The 14309-nt window shown below is 36.2% G+C and overlaps 1 protein-coding gene across 2 annotated transcripts in view; it reads left to right on the plus strand.

The window, feature by feature from the left end:
* Positions 1-14309, plus strand: part of LOC109064506 (receptor-type tyrosine-protein phosphatase N2-like) — a 184171-nt gene that overhangs the window by 16735 nt on the left and 153127 nt on the right. Inside the window, exons 2-3 of one of the 2 annotated variants that reach the window (XM_042760506.1) lie at positions 2909-2959; positions 14141-14254. In XM_042760506.1, the coding sequence (XP_042616440.1) occupies positions 2909-2959; positions 14141-14254 (165 nt within the window). The remainder of the gene's footprint in view (positions 1-2908; positions 2960-14140; positions 14255-14309) is intronic. The other variant, XM_042760507.1, reaches the window with a different exon arrangement.

The following is a 14309-nucleotide window of genomic DNA, read 5'->3' on the forward strand; positions in this document are numbered from 1 at the left end:
GTGGTGGGAGGGTTAAAATGGATTCTTCATAAAGATGTCAGCCTGTAGGCTTCAGTCAAAGTGTCTTGCTGTGGGAGGGGTGAAGAGTCAGATGAGCTCGGAGTAAGAAGGAAATTTTCATCAGACACAAGCACAAAATGTAATCTGTACTAGACTGTTGCGTGTTAAGAAAACTATAGAATTAAATGTTTGTTTAATTTTTTTCTATCCCTCTGTGTGACACTGTACTGGTACAACTGGCATCTCAGTTGTGTATGCTGTAAATTGAGTGCAAGAGTTATTTCTGAAATCACGCTGTTGTAAGTCTCCTTTTTAATGATAACTTGTAATCTTTTAGGGACAAACAAACTGTGCGCTACGCTCACTTGCATATAAACTTTTTTGCTTCAAATCAAAGTTTGTTAATCACCTTGTAAATATTGTGCAAGGCCAATTGATTTGTAAGGGTCTGGACAATTTTTTTTTCCTTAGCAGAAGCTTTAATTATAATAACGTAATCTTTATGTCGGGTTAGTATTTTAATAATGTCCACAAAACCATTATCCCTTACATATTGTCTTATTATACAATATTGTCACTGACAATGACTAACAATCTCAAAACAAGTGTATTATTTAGATTGAACCATGGTAATCTATCGCTGAAGTGTCCCTCTGTAGTGCGCTGTGCCATGGGAGCTTCTTGTCTTCCCTAAAAAAATAGACTTAAGATATTACACTTTAATTATGTTTTCTTTTAATCAACCTCAGGAGCCAACAAGCACAAGCCGGCCAGGGTGCACAGACAATCTTTGGAGATAAAAAATTGGTTTGTCGATCTGATGTAGGAGCTATAGTAGCAGGCAGAACGCGTTTATCCAGACAGACGTCAGAGTGAGGATCGGGGGTAATTAATATGGAATGCTGATGAGAATTTTGACAAGTTCTAATAAAGAGGCTGAGTGGTTTGATTAGACTTGAGTGCCCAGGAGTAATTACAGAGCTTTAAACAGTGTGTAGAGCAGAGTTTAGTGTGGGACTGTCTTCATGTTTAATAGAGACAGAATCTTCACTTGACTCTCCCTCCACCATTGAGAGGCCATTTATTACAGCCAGCTTTCTGATTCAGCATGCTAATATCGGCACTTCATGGCATATCTTTTAGCCAGATTTTCTGAGTAGATATGAGGTGTTTTGCAGACTTTATTTTGCTCTAGTTTGTTGATTCCTTTTGGCTCCTTTATGGATTAGGACTTATCCAGTAATGACAGCTGTGAGGGCATACAGACAGGGACAGAGAAAGACAGATAATAGAGCAAATGTGTGAGTTATAAAGTGATTTCAGAGGCTTGAGAAACGAGAGAAAAATGAAACATTTCTCTACTGTGAACGATGTAATAAATGTATGTGGTAATGAAAAAGGGAAAGGCAAAATGCTAGCTCTGATTCTTGCTCTCTTTCTCTTCCTTTCAGGGACATTTGTCTTTCCCTTGTGCTTTATCAAAGGACAGCTGCTAAGAGTCCCTTGGCCATGCACGCGCGCACACACACACACACACACACACACACACACACACACACACACACACACACACACACACACACACACACACACACACACACATACGTTGGCACATGTACAAAGCTCTATAATCTTTCCTCTTGTCACCTAAGAGCTCCCTTTCAGTCCTGTCTCCATGGAGACAGCAAACTGTTTTGTGTCACAGTTTGTGTTCTGGTCGGTTCAGCCTCAGCAGTCTGTGTGTTCGCAGCTAATCCTGCCTCATCTCTCTAGAGCTGATGTCCACATTAATTACATGAACTTTTGTCATTTTCTTTATGTATCCACCATATCGGTGGTCAGCAGGGAGACCTGTCTGTTTCATTCCTATGAACTCCAGAAATGATTCAGAGGAAGATGGCACTCAGTGATGAGTGACTAGGTCAGTGGAATTACACTGAACCATGAAAGGCTTGCAAATCACATGAATTCAGTAGATCACATGCTGCGGCATCACACCTCTCTTCCTCTTTTGTCATTTATCCATCTGTTATTATTTTATATATCACACTCCACTGACACTTTTTCTTTAATGCTCTGTGCCTTCCTGTTCCTCCCCTTTACCTACTAATCATTATATATTTTTTATCTGAATATGAAAATAAATGACACGTCATTATTATGAAGATTGGAGTGATAATTTACATGATCAAATTCAACAGCAAGAAATGTATATAGTGTTGATGTACAGTTCAACAGCACAGGGAATTTTCAATCTGGGATTTAGGTGGTGGGATTTTTCTGCACGTTGCATCGTTACGACAGTAGGTGGCGACAAGTAACTGTCAGCTGAGTCAATGATTAATTCACTCAATGATTTATTCACTAATTTAATAATTTACTGATTCATTTAACAACAGTGAATCATTTAGGAATTAAATAAGTGAGCCACTGAGTCGTTTACTCAACTGATTCGTTGAGCATAGGCCTACTGATTCATTTAGTACTGCCATGACTGTGTGTTGCCCAGAGGCGCAGAAGGTGAAGCAAAATATAGGCTACTCATGATATTGATCCTAAAATGTAATTTACTCAATAGTAACTTGTTTACTGAATTGCTATATATTGGAAAAACAATATCACACTTGCTATATAGCTGTTGCATGGTCTAAAATTATAGCCATCCAGTGTCAAACCAAAGTGTATTTATTATAAATAAGGATATTTCAAATCCTGTTTACTACTCAAATTAGAAATCCCACTAATTAGAAGTCTGTCTTACATGGTTAATTTTCTGCTTCCTCGGGTTGCATTCCAGAAATTGATCAGCAGAAACTTGATGAGCTGTACAAACCGCTTTTATGAATTCCCTCACCCATTTTAGTGGCTTTCCATACCAGTGTTGATTTTTGTATTTTTTTCCCCACAGGTTGTCTGTTTGAAGATGAGGTATGTGTGTCGTATGAAGTCTGCATCAATGGTGAGTTGTTAAAAGATTATACATTTTGCGCTTTCACCCTTTAAAATAAATGCTTCTCATTAAAACTGCAGAAAACTCACAAATAAAGTCTCTTCCAAGCTGGCACTCTACTACCCACAGAGAGCTTTACAGAGTGCATCTGTCTAACTTTTTATGGCTATAAATGATCTTGTGTTTGGATTTATTTTCTGGGGACATGTGTTTTTTATCAGTCTGCACAACATATAACTGCTGCAAAAATGTAGGCTAGTTTTTCATTGGAACAAAACGGTTTGTGTATGTTAAACATTTAATTTTACTGAGAAATGAAATGTCAGGTTAATATAAAAGTTTATTTATTTATATTATTTTATTTGTTTTGGGGAGTTTAATCAAAATTAATTTTGAAATTATGTTTTAATTATATTGTGAAATGCAACCAGTAAGTTTCCAGCCTTACCTGTGCTGGTGTGATGTGAATGTATCTTTGGAAACCAAGAAAGAGCTTCTTATGAGGAGTGGTTATGGTATTGTAGTGTTGAGGTGGCTGGTTTGTCCTTATTATGGAATGAGGTCAGGCCGTAACTGCAGATTGATCATTGATGGACAGCTGGCTGGTGTGGGACTACCATCTAACATTTCCCAGAATGCAAAGCAATGACTGTGTGGCCTTTAAGAGAGAAAGTGAGGAACTGAATGGAGACTTGGCTAGTAAAATGGCCTGTCAAGTTCTGTAGGCTGTAGGCTGTAGGTGAAAAGAACCAATCAAGGTTTCTGTCAGCATTTAAATGGTTCTTTACTTGTCTCTGGTTATAGTCTGGTCATGATTATCAAGTAACTGGTTTATTGTCAACATCTCTGACTTTATGCCTAAATAAGAAGCTTTAATTTGTAATCACCCTTTTTTTAAAATACTGTCCGAACTTATTTATGGTTGTTCTTTATTATGTTCTTATAGTATTTATTTATTTATATATAATATTTTATTTCAGGTGTTGTAATTATTATCAGCATTTGCAGATGCTAAAAGCTCTACATTTGATGGTTTGATGTACACTAGTGTTGTCGCTATACATAAATTTGAACAGTACCATAATCAAAGTATTGTTTTATTCACTCAAACTCTGTTGTCAGAGAGAAGAGAGTGAGAAAGTGCAGCTGGTATCTGTGTATCCATAATATGGAACAGTTTCAAATATTTCAGTACTGAAACATGGAAAAGTCAATATTGTTTTTTTTTTACAATGCTAGTATGATATATTATATGTAGCAGCACAGTGCATTGGCCAAAATAGTTAATGATACCTGTAAACTTAGTGGCTTTTTTAATCAAAAGTTAAATGTAAGCATTTCTTTCATTTGTTTAAAGCTGTGTTTGGAACCATGTGTATGACGATTTTCTCTTGACGTGGAATACATTTAAAGCTCAGATAAGATAAGCACCATTTCAAGCTATTCACTTCAATTAAACAAAGCAGTGAAGAGTGAAAACCTAAGTACTTTGGGAGCGCTGTCAAACCTTAGGACTTATGAAGGAACTATCCCAAGGACTGTCAGGGGACTTTTATCTCCCCTGAGTTTCTGTCTCCATCCTTTACTTCATGTTGTTGCACAATCTGTTCTCTTGAGAATGATTTGGAGTGACAAGATTTATTTTTGATGGATGGGCTGCTTATCCACTCTTTTTAACAGAGACAGAAAATAAATCTTTAGATTGAATGTGCTTGATCATGCTGCTTTATCTTTATACCTTCTGATGTTGGCTCACCTCAGATCACCTGGAGCAAAATGAAGGCCATCAGTGGCTACAAACAGGCCCATAATCTGATAATGTGAGAGATTATAGACAGGGTATCGAGATGCAATTTTAACTCTTTTTCTTTTCAATGTTAACTCTAGTGTGATAGCAAAAAACCTTTTCACCTTCATGTGAGACCCCGTCAGTCCCTCTACTACCTCCAGCACCCTGTGAGGCGTGATTATTGTGGGAATCACCCACCTTACTGTCAGGTAATGTTGTGACACTGCAGGGAATTGTCCTGTCTCAGTTCCTGTTCAGTTTCTACACAATATATGTACCAGTACAACACCTGCTCATGCCACCTGCAGACATTCACAGGCTTCTCCGTTGACAATGCAGAGCATTCAGGAGACAGGAAGCTAGTGGTGGACCCAGTATTTTGGCATGAGTTAGAACAGCCTGCAGCTGAATAGAAAGAAGAAGAAAAAACAGAAAGACACATGAGTTGGTGGAGAAAACATGGAGCTCTAGAGGACTGTTAAGACCAGTCATCATTCAGAATGAGGCGGAACAGTCTGGGAATTCAATTAATAATCTAGACAGGGCGTTGAACAGCCAGAGCGTTGAAATGTGGACTGATTCAGTGCTTTTTTCCCCCCTGTAGTTTGTCAGTGAGCCCTTAAAGGTTTAGCTCACCAAAAAATGAAAATTGTCACCCTCATGTTGTTCCAAACCCATAAGACTTTAGTTGGATCAAGCAGTAATAGTTGAGTTTCCATTTACTGTATTTGATGTGCTCTATATACAGTATATATTCTATGTTATATATATATATATATATATATATATATATATATATATATATATATATATATATATATATATATATATATATATATATATATATATATATATATAACTTATTAAATCTGTTTATAACATAATGTGATCATGTCTCTTCAGAAGATTTTGATTAAACAACTTGATTCATATGGATAGCTTCAATATTCTCTTATGAATCTTTGAAGTGTGAAGTGGGTGAATGGAGGGGCGGGTCAGAAATCTCTCAGGTTTTATTAAGACTATCTTTATTTGTTTTGAAGGTAAATCACTTTGGAGTTGCAGAAGTTTTATTTAGTGGGTATTTATTAGCAAACATCTATGTCCAATTGTATGTTAGCCTTTATTCTCTGAGTAATCAGGTGCTTTTGCGCTATATTCATTTTCTGCTAATTTCTTTGTCAGTGTTTGTACAGACATTCACAGAGACTGCTGTGCCATCATCAACAGCTTGTGCTTGCCAGTCTATTATTGTGATATTAATCAGTTTTAGATTTGCCTTCCCCTAAATGTCTTGTGAAAATGAAACCAGCTCTGATTATTTGCCTGTTATAATGGTCAGATGGTTTGTTCTCATCTTTAGTGGGTGGTTCTTGGCTAGAATAAGCTGTGAAGTGGACCAGACTTTACACCGGTAGTGAAAAGTCTGGCTCTGTGAGACTAGGAAGTGTTTAAGAAGACCAGACAGTGTGAGTGGGTGTATTTTATTGTCACATTGTATTCTTCTACTGTATGCTTGAATTATATTTGAGATAGAAGATTACACCAGTGTTGACTACCACGGATATGTTGACAGGAGTTTCTAAGTAACTCTGAGGATGTGCTTTTGATAAATTGCAACTGGATAAATATGTGATTATCAAGGAGAGCACTCTGAAAGCATTAATTCAGTAACAGTTTAATTCAGGTAAAACTGTGTTGCTGTCAGAGCAGTTAGTGCTTTATTTTAGATATATGCTGCAGGTCTATAGTACTTTTAAAAGAGAGTTTGTGCACAAAAAAGAATATGTTCAAATGTATGAGCCAGCAACTGTTAGTAGTCTGTCAAAAGGTACAGATTGGCCATCATGAGCAACATACCTTAAAGAGCAGGTCATATGGTATTTTAAAGTGTCCCAATATTGTATTGGAGTCCCCTACATCAGGTTTAAATGCATCTAAGGTCAGAAAACATTGTAATTTTCTCAGAATATACATTTAATATTTGAGTCATTTGCCAATGATTAGGAAATGATTCGTTTCAAGCAAGTTCGGAGCAAGCCCCTCCCTTCCTCAAGCCTACTCTGCTCTGATTGGTCAGCTGGCCAAACCTGTTGTGATTGGCACAGAGATGAGTCCTTGAGCCAGTTAGCCAGCTCTACCATTGACAAAGCACCTTTACATAAAACAATAATATAGTCAATCCGTTCTTATAATGACATAAAATACAAAAACACTTATGCAAGCGAATCGTGCCCACAGCTAAAGTTTAGCTGCTAAACTGTGAACACTAGGTGGATACGTTAGCCGACTGCTAACGTGACTAACTGATTAAACAATACAAAATTGTAAACCAAAATATGTCTACTGTAATGTTTGAAGAACGACAGGCAAAAGACGCTTGGTCTTAACTTTTAATCAGAACGCAGAACAGTTGTATCACAGGAGCACCAGCCGAAATTACTCATCTCTCCCGCATTAACCCTGTAACTGCCAGTGTAGCACAATAAACAGCAGTTTCACAATTATTATAAAGTCTGTGTGCTACACTACATTCTTTATTATTAAACAAAGTAATTAGAACAACGTCAGTCTACAATAATCGACATATTCTTAGGTTCACTGCGAATTTTTAGAACTACTTGAGTAAGACAGTAATATCATGCTTTACCTGGAAACCTAAAGCTGCACTAGGTATACATCACATATTGGCACAAAAAAATTATATTTTGAGCACTCAATTGAAAATGTACACCTAACGTATCAATCGTACTACTTACAGGTCGTGGTTCAGAGAGCTTGTCAGTCCAAATTAAGAAGATTAGAAGCCAAGGAAGATAAAAGCCCAGATTAGAGAAGCAGTTCTTGATAAAATGACAAGCACACAACAAAAGGCTCGAATTGTATTTCTGTGGTATCCTTGAACACTGTGTCTTCTCAACATGATGTAAACGCACTAATAGCAATAGTGTTTGTGGGCAGATCAGACTCTGTTCGTATTTCGCGGGCAGGCGGGGATTATGCAAATGTGTTACCCTGTGACGTACACCGGTAACAGGCAGAAGAGTCGAAAATATAACGACTCGTTACGGCAATTCAGAACCGACTCTCTCTTTTGAGAGACAATATCTTTATTTATCATGCACTTTTTTGATTAACAACTTTGCAGATTGTTTTCATTTAAGGATAGCTACGTTATAAACTGCAAAAGAGAGATTTTTCAAAAACCCATATGACCTGCTCTTGAAATTCATGAATATACATTTGCCTGCAAATCACTCTTTTCTCATTAGTCTTTGATGTGAATATGAATGTTACTTTATGTGAGTTGTGTGGCACTCCATTTATGAATGCATTTTTTATTAATTTTTTTTAAGTACTATAATGTATTAAAAATGCATGTATTTTGCTAGATGCTGACAATAACACAAATGACATTCATTACTAATAGATTTAGTCATATTTCTATTTTATGACAACAGTTATTTATGGCGTGTCAGTTCAGATCCCCAATAATGCCAAAAAAAGAGGCCGAAAAAGGAGCCTAAATACATTCTTCTAAGAGCATTTCAGTTTTGATTTATTTGTTCTTGTTGAGATGCCAGCTATTGATCGTCTGTGATCTGTCTTCTACTCTGAATGATAATTACACACTGAGATCATCCATAAAATAAAGTATTTGAAAACATTTTAGTATCAACGGGAATCATATTAAGATGTTAATGTTAAAACGGCAACAGTAAAATCAGACATACAGTACAGTGTGGTACGACATAATTTGCATTTCCACCAATGTGTTTGAGGACGTGCTACACAGTATGTGCTGGAAATTGTCATCACACTTATTTCGCTACAAACTGCCTGCCAACTGCAATATTTCTGGCTTGCTCTGTTATGAAAAAGCTTTTCTCAAAGGAAGAAGTTGACCAGTGAAATTCTTCAAAGGAAGAATGCAGGAATATTCTAAAACTAACGGGACAATTCAAGGGACATTCAAGCACATTCATGGAGGCCATTATTTACCTATGCCATTAAATAACTAAGAGTCAAACAATATAAATCTGTCACTGCCTAGGATTTTTAGAAAATAAACAAACTCGCAGGAAAGCTGCCAATTAGTCCCTTGACCAATTAGACCTCTTCAAAAAAGAGATATAAAACATCTAATAGAGTAACTACAAGCACACACAGGACACTCAGTATATTCAGTATCAGAATGCAAGTCATTATCCGCTTAGACAATCTAACCTTTTCTAATATTTCCTTTGCCTTTTGCCGACTAGAAATACATCTCTCTTTCTCTCTCTCTGTATATATATATATATATATATATATATATTCTCTTATATATATATATATGTATATAAGGACTGTGGTGGTAATAATATGGAAAATTATTTCCTGGAATAGCTTTAAGTTTGAGTTGATGTATGAAAAATTAACAATGAAGCTTCACAATGTTTTTTTTTATTCTCGGTGCAAAACATGCTAAATTCATGGTTTGAAGTTTTAATCATGGTTCTGTGTTATTTGTTCGATTCAAAACAAGAAGCCAGGCTTGTTGTTTTTATTAAATAGTTATTTTGGTGTTATTGGCTTGCTTTATTGTAACCTAAGCTCTCACTCTAATGTGTGACCAAAAGTCCTCATAAGGTGTCATATCTATTATTGCAACACGTTTTGTTGCAAGAATGCAGAAATGGGATAACAAATGAAACAGAAAAGGAAAAACTGCTTGAAGAATAAAACCACCTATTGTATTCTACACAGTGATGCTGGTGAAATAATTTTGGAATCATTATGGTAAAATTATACTGCCTGTGTGAAGAACAGAGATGTATTTCTAGTCAGCAAAAGGCAAAGGACCTTTGAGTCCTATAGTTAAAAGGAACTGGTAGTTACTCTAATATGCCATATATTGCTGCTTTAGTCTTAGGTTGAATAACACAAATTTTGTCTTTCATATTGTATAACTCTAGTGAATCTGTCATGAGACAAGCATTAATTTATTGTTGTATCTTTATTTCAATCATTCGGATATTTCAGCGGTCAACTGATATATCACCAATATATTTTAGCATATTTTCAATTATCGGTTTTTCTGTTTAGGTAAAAGAGTAGTTCACTTCCAGAATGAAAATTCTGTCATCAATTACTCACCCTCCTTTTGTTCCAAAGCTGTATGAACACAAAAGAAGACATTGTGAAAAATGTTTGGATCCACTATTTACTGTATTTGTAGTCATTCAAAAAAAGAACTGTGAAAAAATTTGAAGAATAGAATAGAATTGAAGAATGGAATTGAACAGAATTGAAGAACCAAGAAGTTGCTATCTGAAGTTTAATATTTAATTTACCAGTTTTTTTTATTTTTTTATTTATTTTTTATACCAATTTCAGTTAAAAAAAATTGATATTAACTCTCAAAATTAAAGGTTCCAAAATGAGTGTTCACAGTGTTGTCACAGAAGAATCATTTTTGGTTCTCCAAAGAGCTTTTCAGTGAACAGTTCTAAAAAGAACCTATTTTTCTTAGTGTGTGAAGAACATTTTAATTATCTGCAGAACCTTCTCCCACTATAAAGAACCTTTTGTGCATTGGAAAGGTTACATGAATGCTAAAGGTTTTTCATAGAACTATAGATACCAATAAAGAACCTTTATTTAGAGTGCTGATTAATTTTCAAATTATTTATTTCTAATTTACTAAATATTATCTACAATAAATATAAATCAATATCAATTGACCATAATAATATTGCATTGGTGCGTAATGTCTTAGTAACCATTACACTGCTGTATGGGCTTAACTTTCAATGAGAACTACAAATGAACTAATTGTCTGAATGAACAAAGGCCTCAACATATCCAGATAAACTACTGAATTTGTGGTTCTTAATGCTGCAAAAATGGACTCCTCTTCTGTGGCACTGGCTGTTCTTCATCTTCATTAGTATCACTCTGCGGTCCACTCTGCATGGTGAAATCGATTTTCTGCGGCCATCCGTGGGGTCTGTCTGAGACTCATTATAGTAATGGTTTTAACATCTTTGAACAGCTGACTGGGTATCTGAATAAATTTGAAGCTCTCTGTTGTTCATTGTAGCTGTTGTCTCACATACTGTATAACTGAAGCCTCCTGTTCTGTCTTTATCTGCCCATCTCATGACTTTTATACCAAGGTCTCGACTGACCAGCAGACAGGGAAAAAAATTCAGGAAAAAGAGCGAAAATTAGAATTACTATTGATTTGGTTGCAACATCGTGTTTCACTTGTTTCATCGATTAACGTAATTGCCTCAGTATTGTCAGTGTGAGACGTGCCTCACTGCCTCATTCCCAAGAGCTCTGTTCGCAACCCCATGACCATTGAGGAGGAACTCTTGAGTTATTGTTATATTTGTGAATCTTTGGCTATATTAGAGCAATTCTTTTAAGATCCTTGCCATCTCTGACAGCAGCTCAGTTAAATGTGGTTTTTAATGTGATGGGTTAGGAATCATAACTTGAGAGGAGGACAGGAGACATTTCAGTTGTTTCAGAGTTTACTCCATAAAAGATTTCTGAGTATAGCAGATCCAGGGACCTCAACTGTGCTATAATAGTGTCCTGTCTCTTCCTAGAAGAAGTGTTTCATAATCTGTTTACTCATGGGGAAACAAAAGAGATGAGAAAAGAAAACCACTTAGCAAGTCTGGCATCCACAATTTGCTTGTAATGCCAGTTCCTCAAAAAAGGGAACATCTTAGATATGAGACACAAGTTTAACGTCTCATTTTTCTCCCTTCTGCCTTTGTCAAATACACTGGCAGAGTAGATTTACTGTACTGTGCAGAAGTGTCACATAGGAGAATTTTCTAGTTACTGTGCATTTGCATTTTTTCCTAATGTTTGTTTCAGTTCAGTAGTTTCAGAAATGATTTGAAATGTGGTCTGCTTTCTTATTACATTCCTAATGCTCTCAGTCTGTTCAGTAGTGTCATTTGCTTAAAATAGTACTCCGTTTTATTTGGCTGTGTGTATTGATTTGAAATCCATCAGTTATAAAGCCAATGCCTACTGGCTTCTTGTCTTAGTAAGAATTGTGTTTTAGTAGAACTATGGTTAAAATGTAATTAAAATAATTGATTTTTAATGATGCAGTCTTCAGTGGAGCTACTGTATATCTACACATGAAATAATAAAACAACTCAAACAAAAAACATATACAATTTGAGCAATAACAGATTTAGGCAGTATCTACTACTACTATAGACAATGGATATATTTAACACAGTCATTTGCCAATAGCAGAACTGTTCTGTGTGTGTTGAGTGTATCAGTGGCCCATTTTGCTTGTTAAGTCTCCTCCTTGTGGTAGATCATAAGTATTACAGCACATTAACGTGTTGGCTCTATAAAGTTTAAGATTATGAGTGAGAGAAATAGACATTTTTCATATAATATTAGATCAGTATAATAACAGTAACAGAGTGTTGACCAATAATTGTGAGGTATTTATTTTAGTATTTTAATTTGTTTGGTTATGGCATAGGTCTAACAATGTGACTGACTACTATTAGAAGTTTAGGTTTTGTTAATTTAAAATAATCAGTTGTTTCTTTGAAATATTTGATACTGTCATTTTCAGTAACATACTAAGCTGTTTTTTTTTATTCAAATATAGTTGATTTGCATATGTGTAATGTTAGAATTTCACATGCTTGAAACCATTTGTCAGCTTACACTGAGAAGGTTTCTCTGTGTCAGAGGCAGTTTGAGAGATCCAGACCTTCTCTAAATAGGTCAAATGTTGTGAAATGTCAGTCTATATTCTCCATTTGCACTTCATCTCTGATCTATCAGAGGACATAATGGCCACAATACTGAACCTAGAGCAGTCCAGGATTTTCTTGACGTCGGACCTACCAGAGCTCTCAGAGCTGTTATTAAGCTTATCGTAGCTGGTATAAAGAGCATTTTGCAAATGAGTGACAAAGTGCAGAGTTCTAGAGGCATATCATTTACCACCAAGTGGGAAGCAAATGTATCATGTTTGATAATTCAGCCTGCCTGATAGATTTTATATTACCACTCACTCTATTTCCCTGAGGCTCTGTTTTATGGTTGTACAGTGTAGAGCTCGAGGAATCGTGGGATAGAAGAAAGCGCAGCCGAGTCTATATTTGAGCGCGATGACTGTAATTAGAGTGTGATTATTCCCGGAGACGACTGGAAAAAAAGGCAGTCGACAGTGAGGGAGGTTGCTATGGAAACCGACACGGAGGCAGTGAAAAGGGTCTGCTCGCTGGTGGTTATGTCATGTGTCTGGTGCGCATGTAAAAAGTTTGGACATGGCAGGTTTCGAGTCAAAAGGAGGTAGAGTAGGATGTTTAGTCTGTGTACTCTGAAGCTTCTATTAAAGCTTTTGTTGTCTCATATTAAATACGTATTCTCTTAATTGCTTGCTTGCATTTCATTGAATTCTTTTTTATTGCTCTTATTCTACCCTAATGTGTCCAAACATGCTCATGTTCACATATTAGAATATCATTCTGCCAAAGAGTTGCTTGTTTACCTAAATATTTTAAGTTAGCCAGTTTGGAACTTACAGTGACTGAATTATTTATGATGAAACAATAAGGCTAATTATATTGACCGTTTATGCCTTTATTGTACAACATTAGTCTGAGAGTTTCCATCACGTCGTGGTGCAGATGAGCAGCACTTACAGAAAACAGATGAAAACTGCTCTTACACAGTGAAGGAACACTTGTGGTCATTAGTATTCCTTGTGAGGACCGCTGCTATACCCTGCATCCTCCCTGTTCGCCCAGATAGCCATTGAATTATGAAGCCAATCTGAGCCATGGTTTGGGTTGCCTAGCAACGGACAACTGCGTGGCACTGGGTCCCTGGTGATGGGGAGATAATCAAGGGGCCACATAATGTGTGTGTGTCTCTATATATGTGTGTTTCCTGATGGCCTGTGTGCTTATCTTGAAAGTGTCAGAAAGAAAGAAAAAAAGAAAATACCCTAAACCCCTGTGGCTATTATGACCCCAGGCAGAAACTTCAGCTTCACAAAATAAACTGATGGCTGTAGACACAAACAGTTGTGCTTTTCCTTCAAGCCTAACATGTTATTATAGTATTATAGTTTCTATTATTATAGTTTCTTGCTAATTTAAAGATCAGGGAGCTGTTTACATAATATAAAATATTATTTGCCTCAATAAATCGTATATTGTGATCCTGACAGAATGATTGCCTTGTATGTCTTGTATGATTGCCAATGTCTTGTATAGCTTTTTGTTAATTGTATGATTTTTGTTAAGCACTTTGTTATTGCCTTGCTGATGACATTGTGTTTAAAAACATGTTTTTAAAAAATGATCATACAGTGTGTGTTTGTAAAAGTTGACTGTATGTTTATTTTGCAGATGGGGTTTTTGGTCAATGTCAGAGTTATCCAGGTTCAGTTGCCTACACTTATGGCGTGTCTCCAGCAGCGGTGCAGCGTTTGAGGAACGTTCTTCAGAAGCTGGCCCACAGAGGTATCACATCTCTTTGTGTGCACAGCACTCTTGTGTGCTTGTTTATCATGTTCAC

The sequence above is a fragment of the Cyprinus carpio genome, chromosome A7, assembly GCF_018340385.1.
Source record: "Cyprinus carpio isolate SPL01 chromosome A7, ASM1834038v1, whole genome shotgun sequence".
NCBI classification, from domain to species: domain Eukaryota; kingdom Metazoa; phylum Chordata; class Actinopteri; order Cypriniformes; family Cyprinidae; genus Cyprinus; species Cyprinus carpio.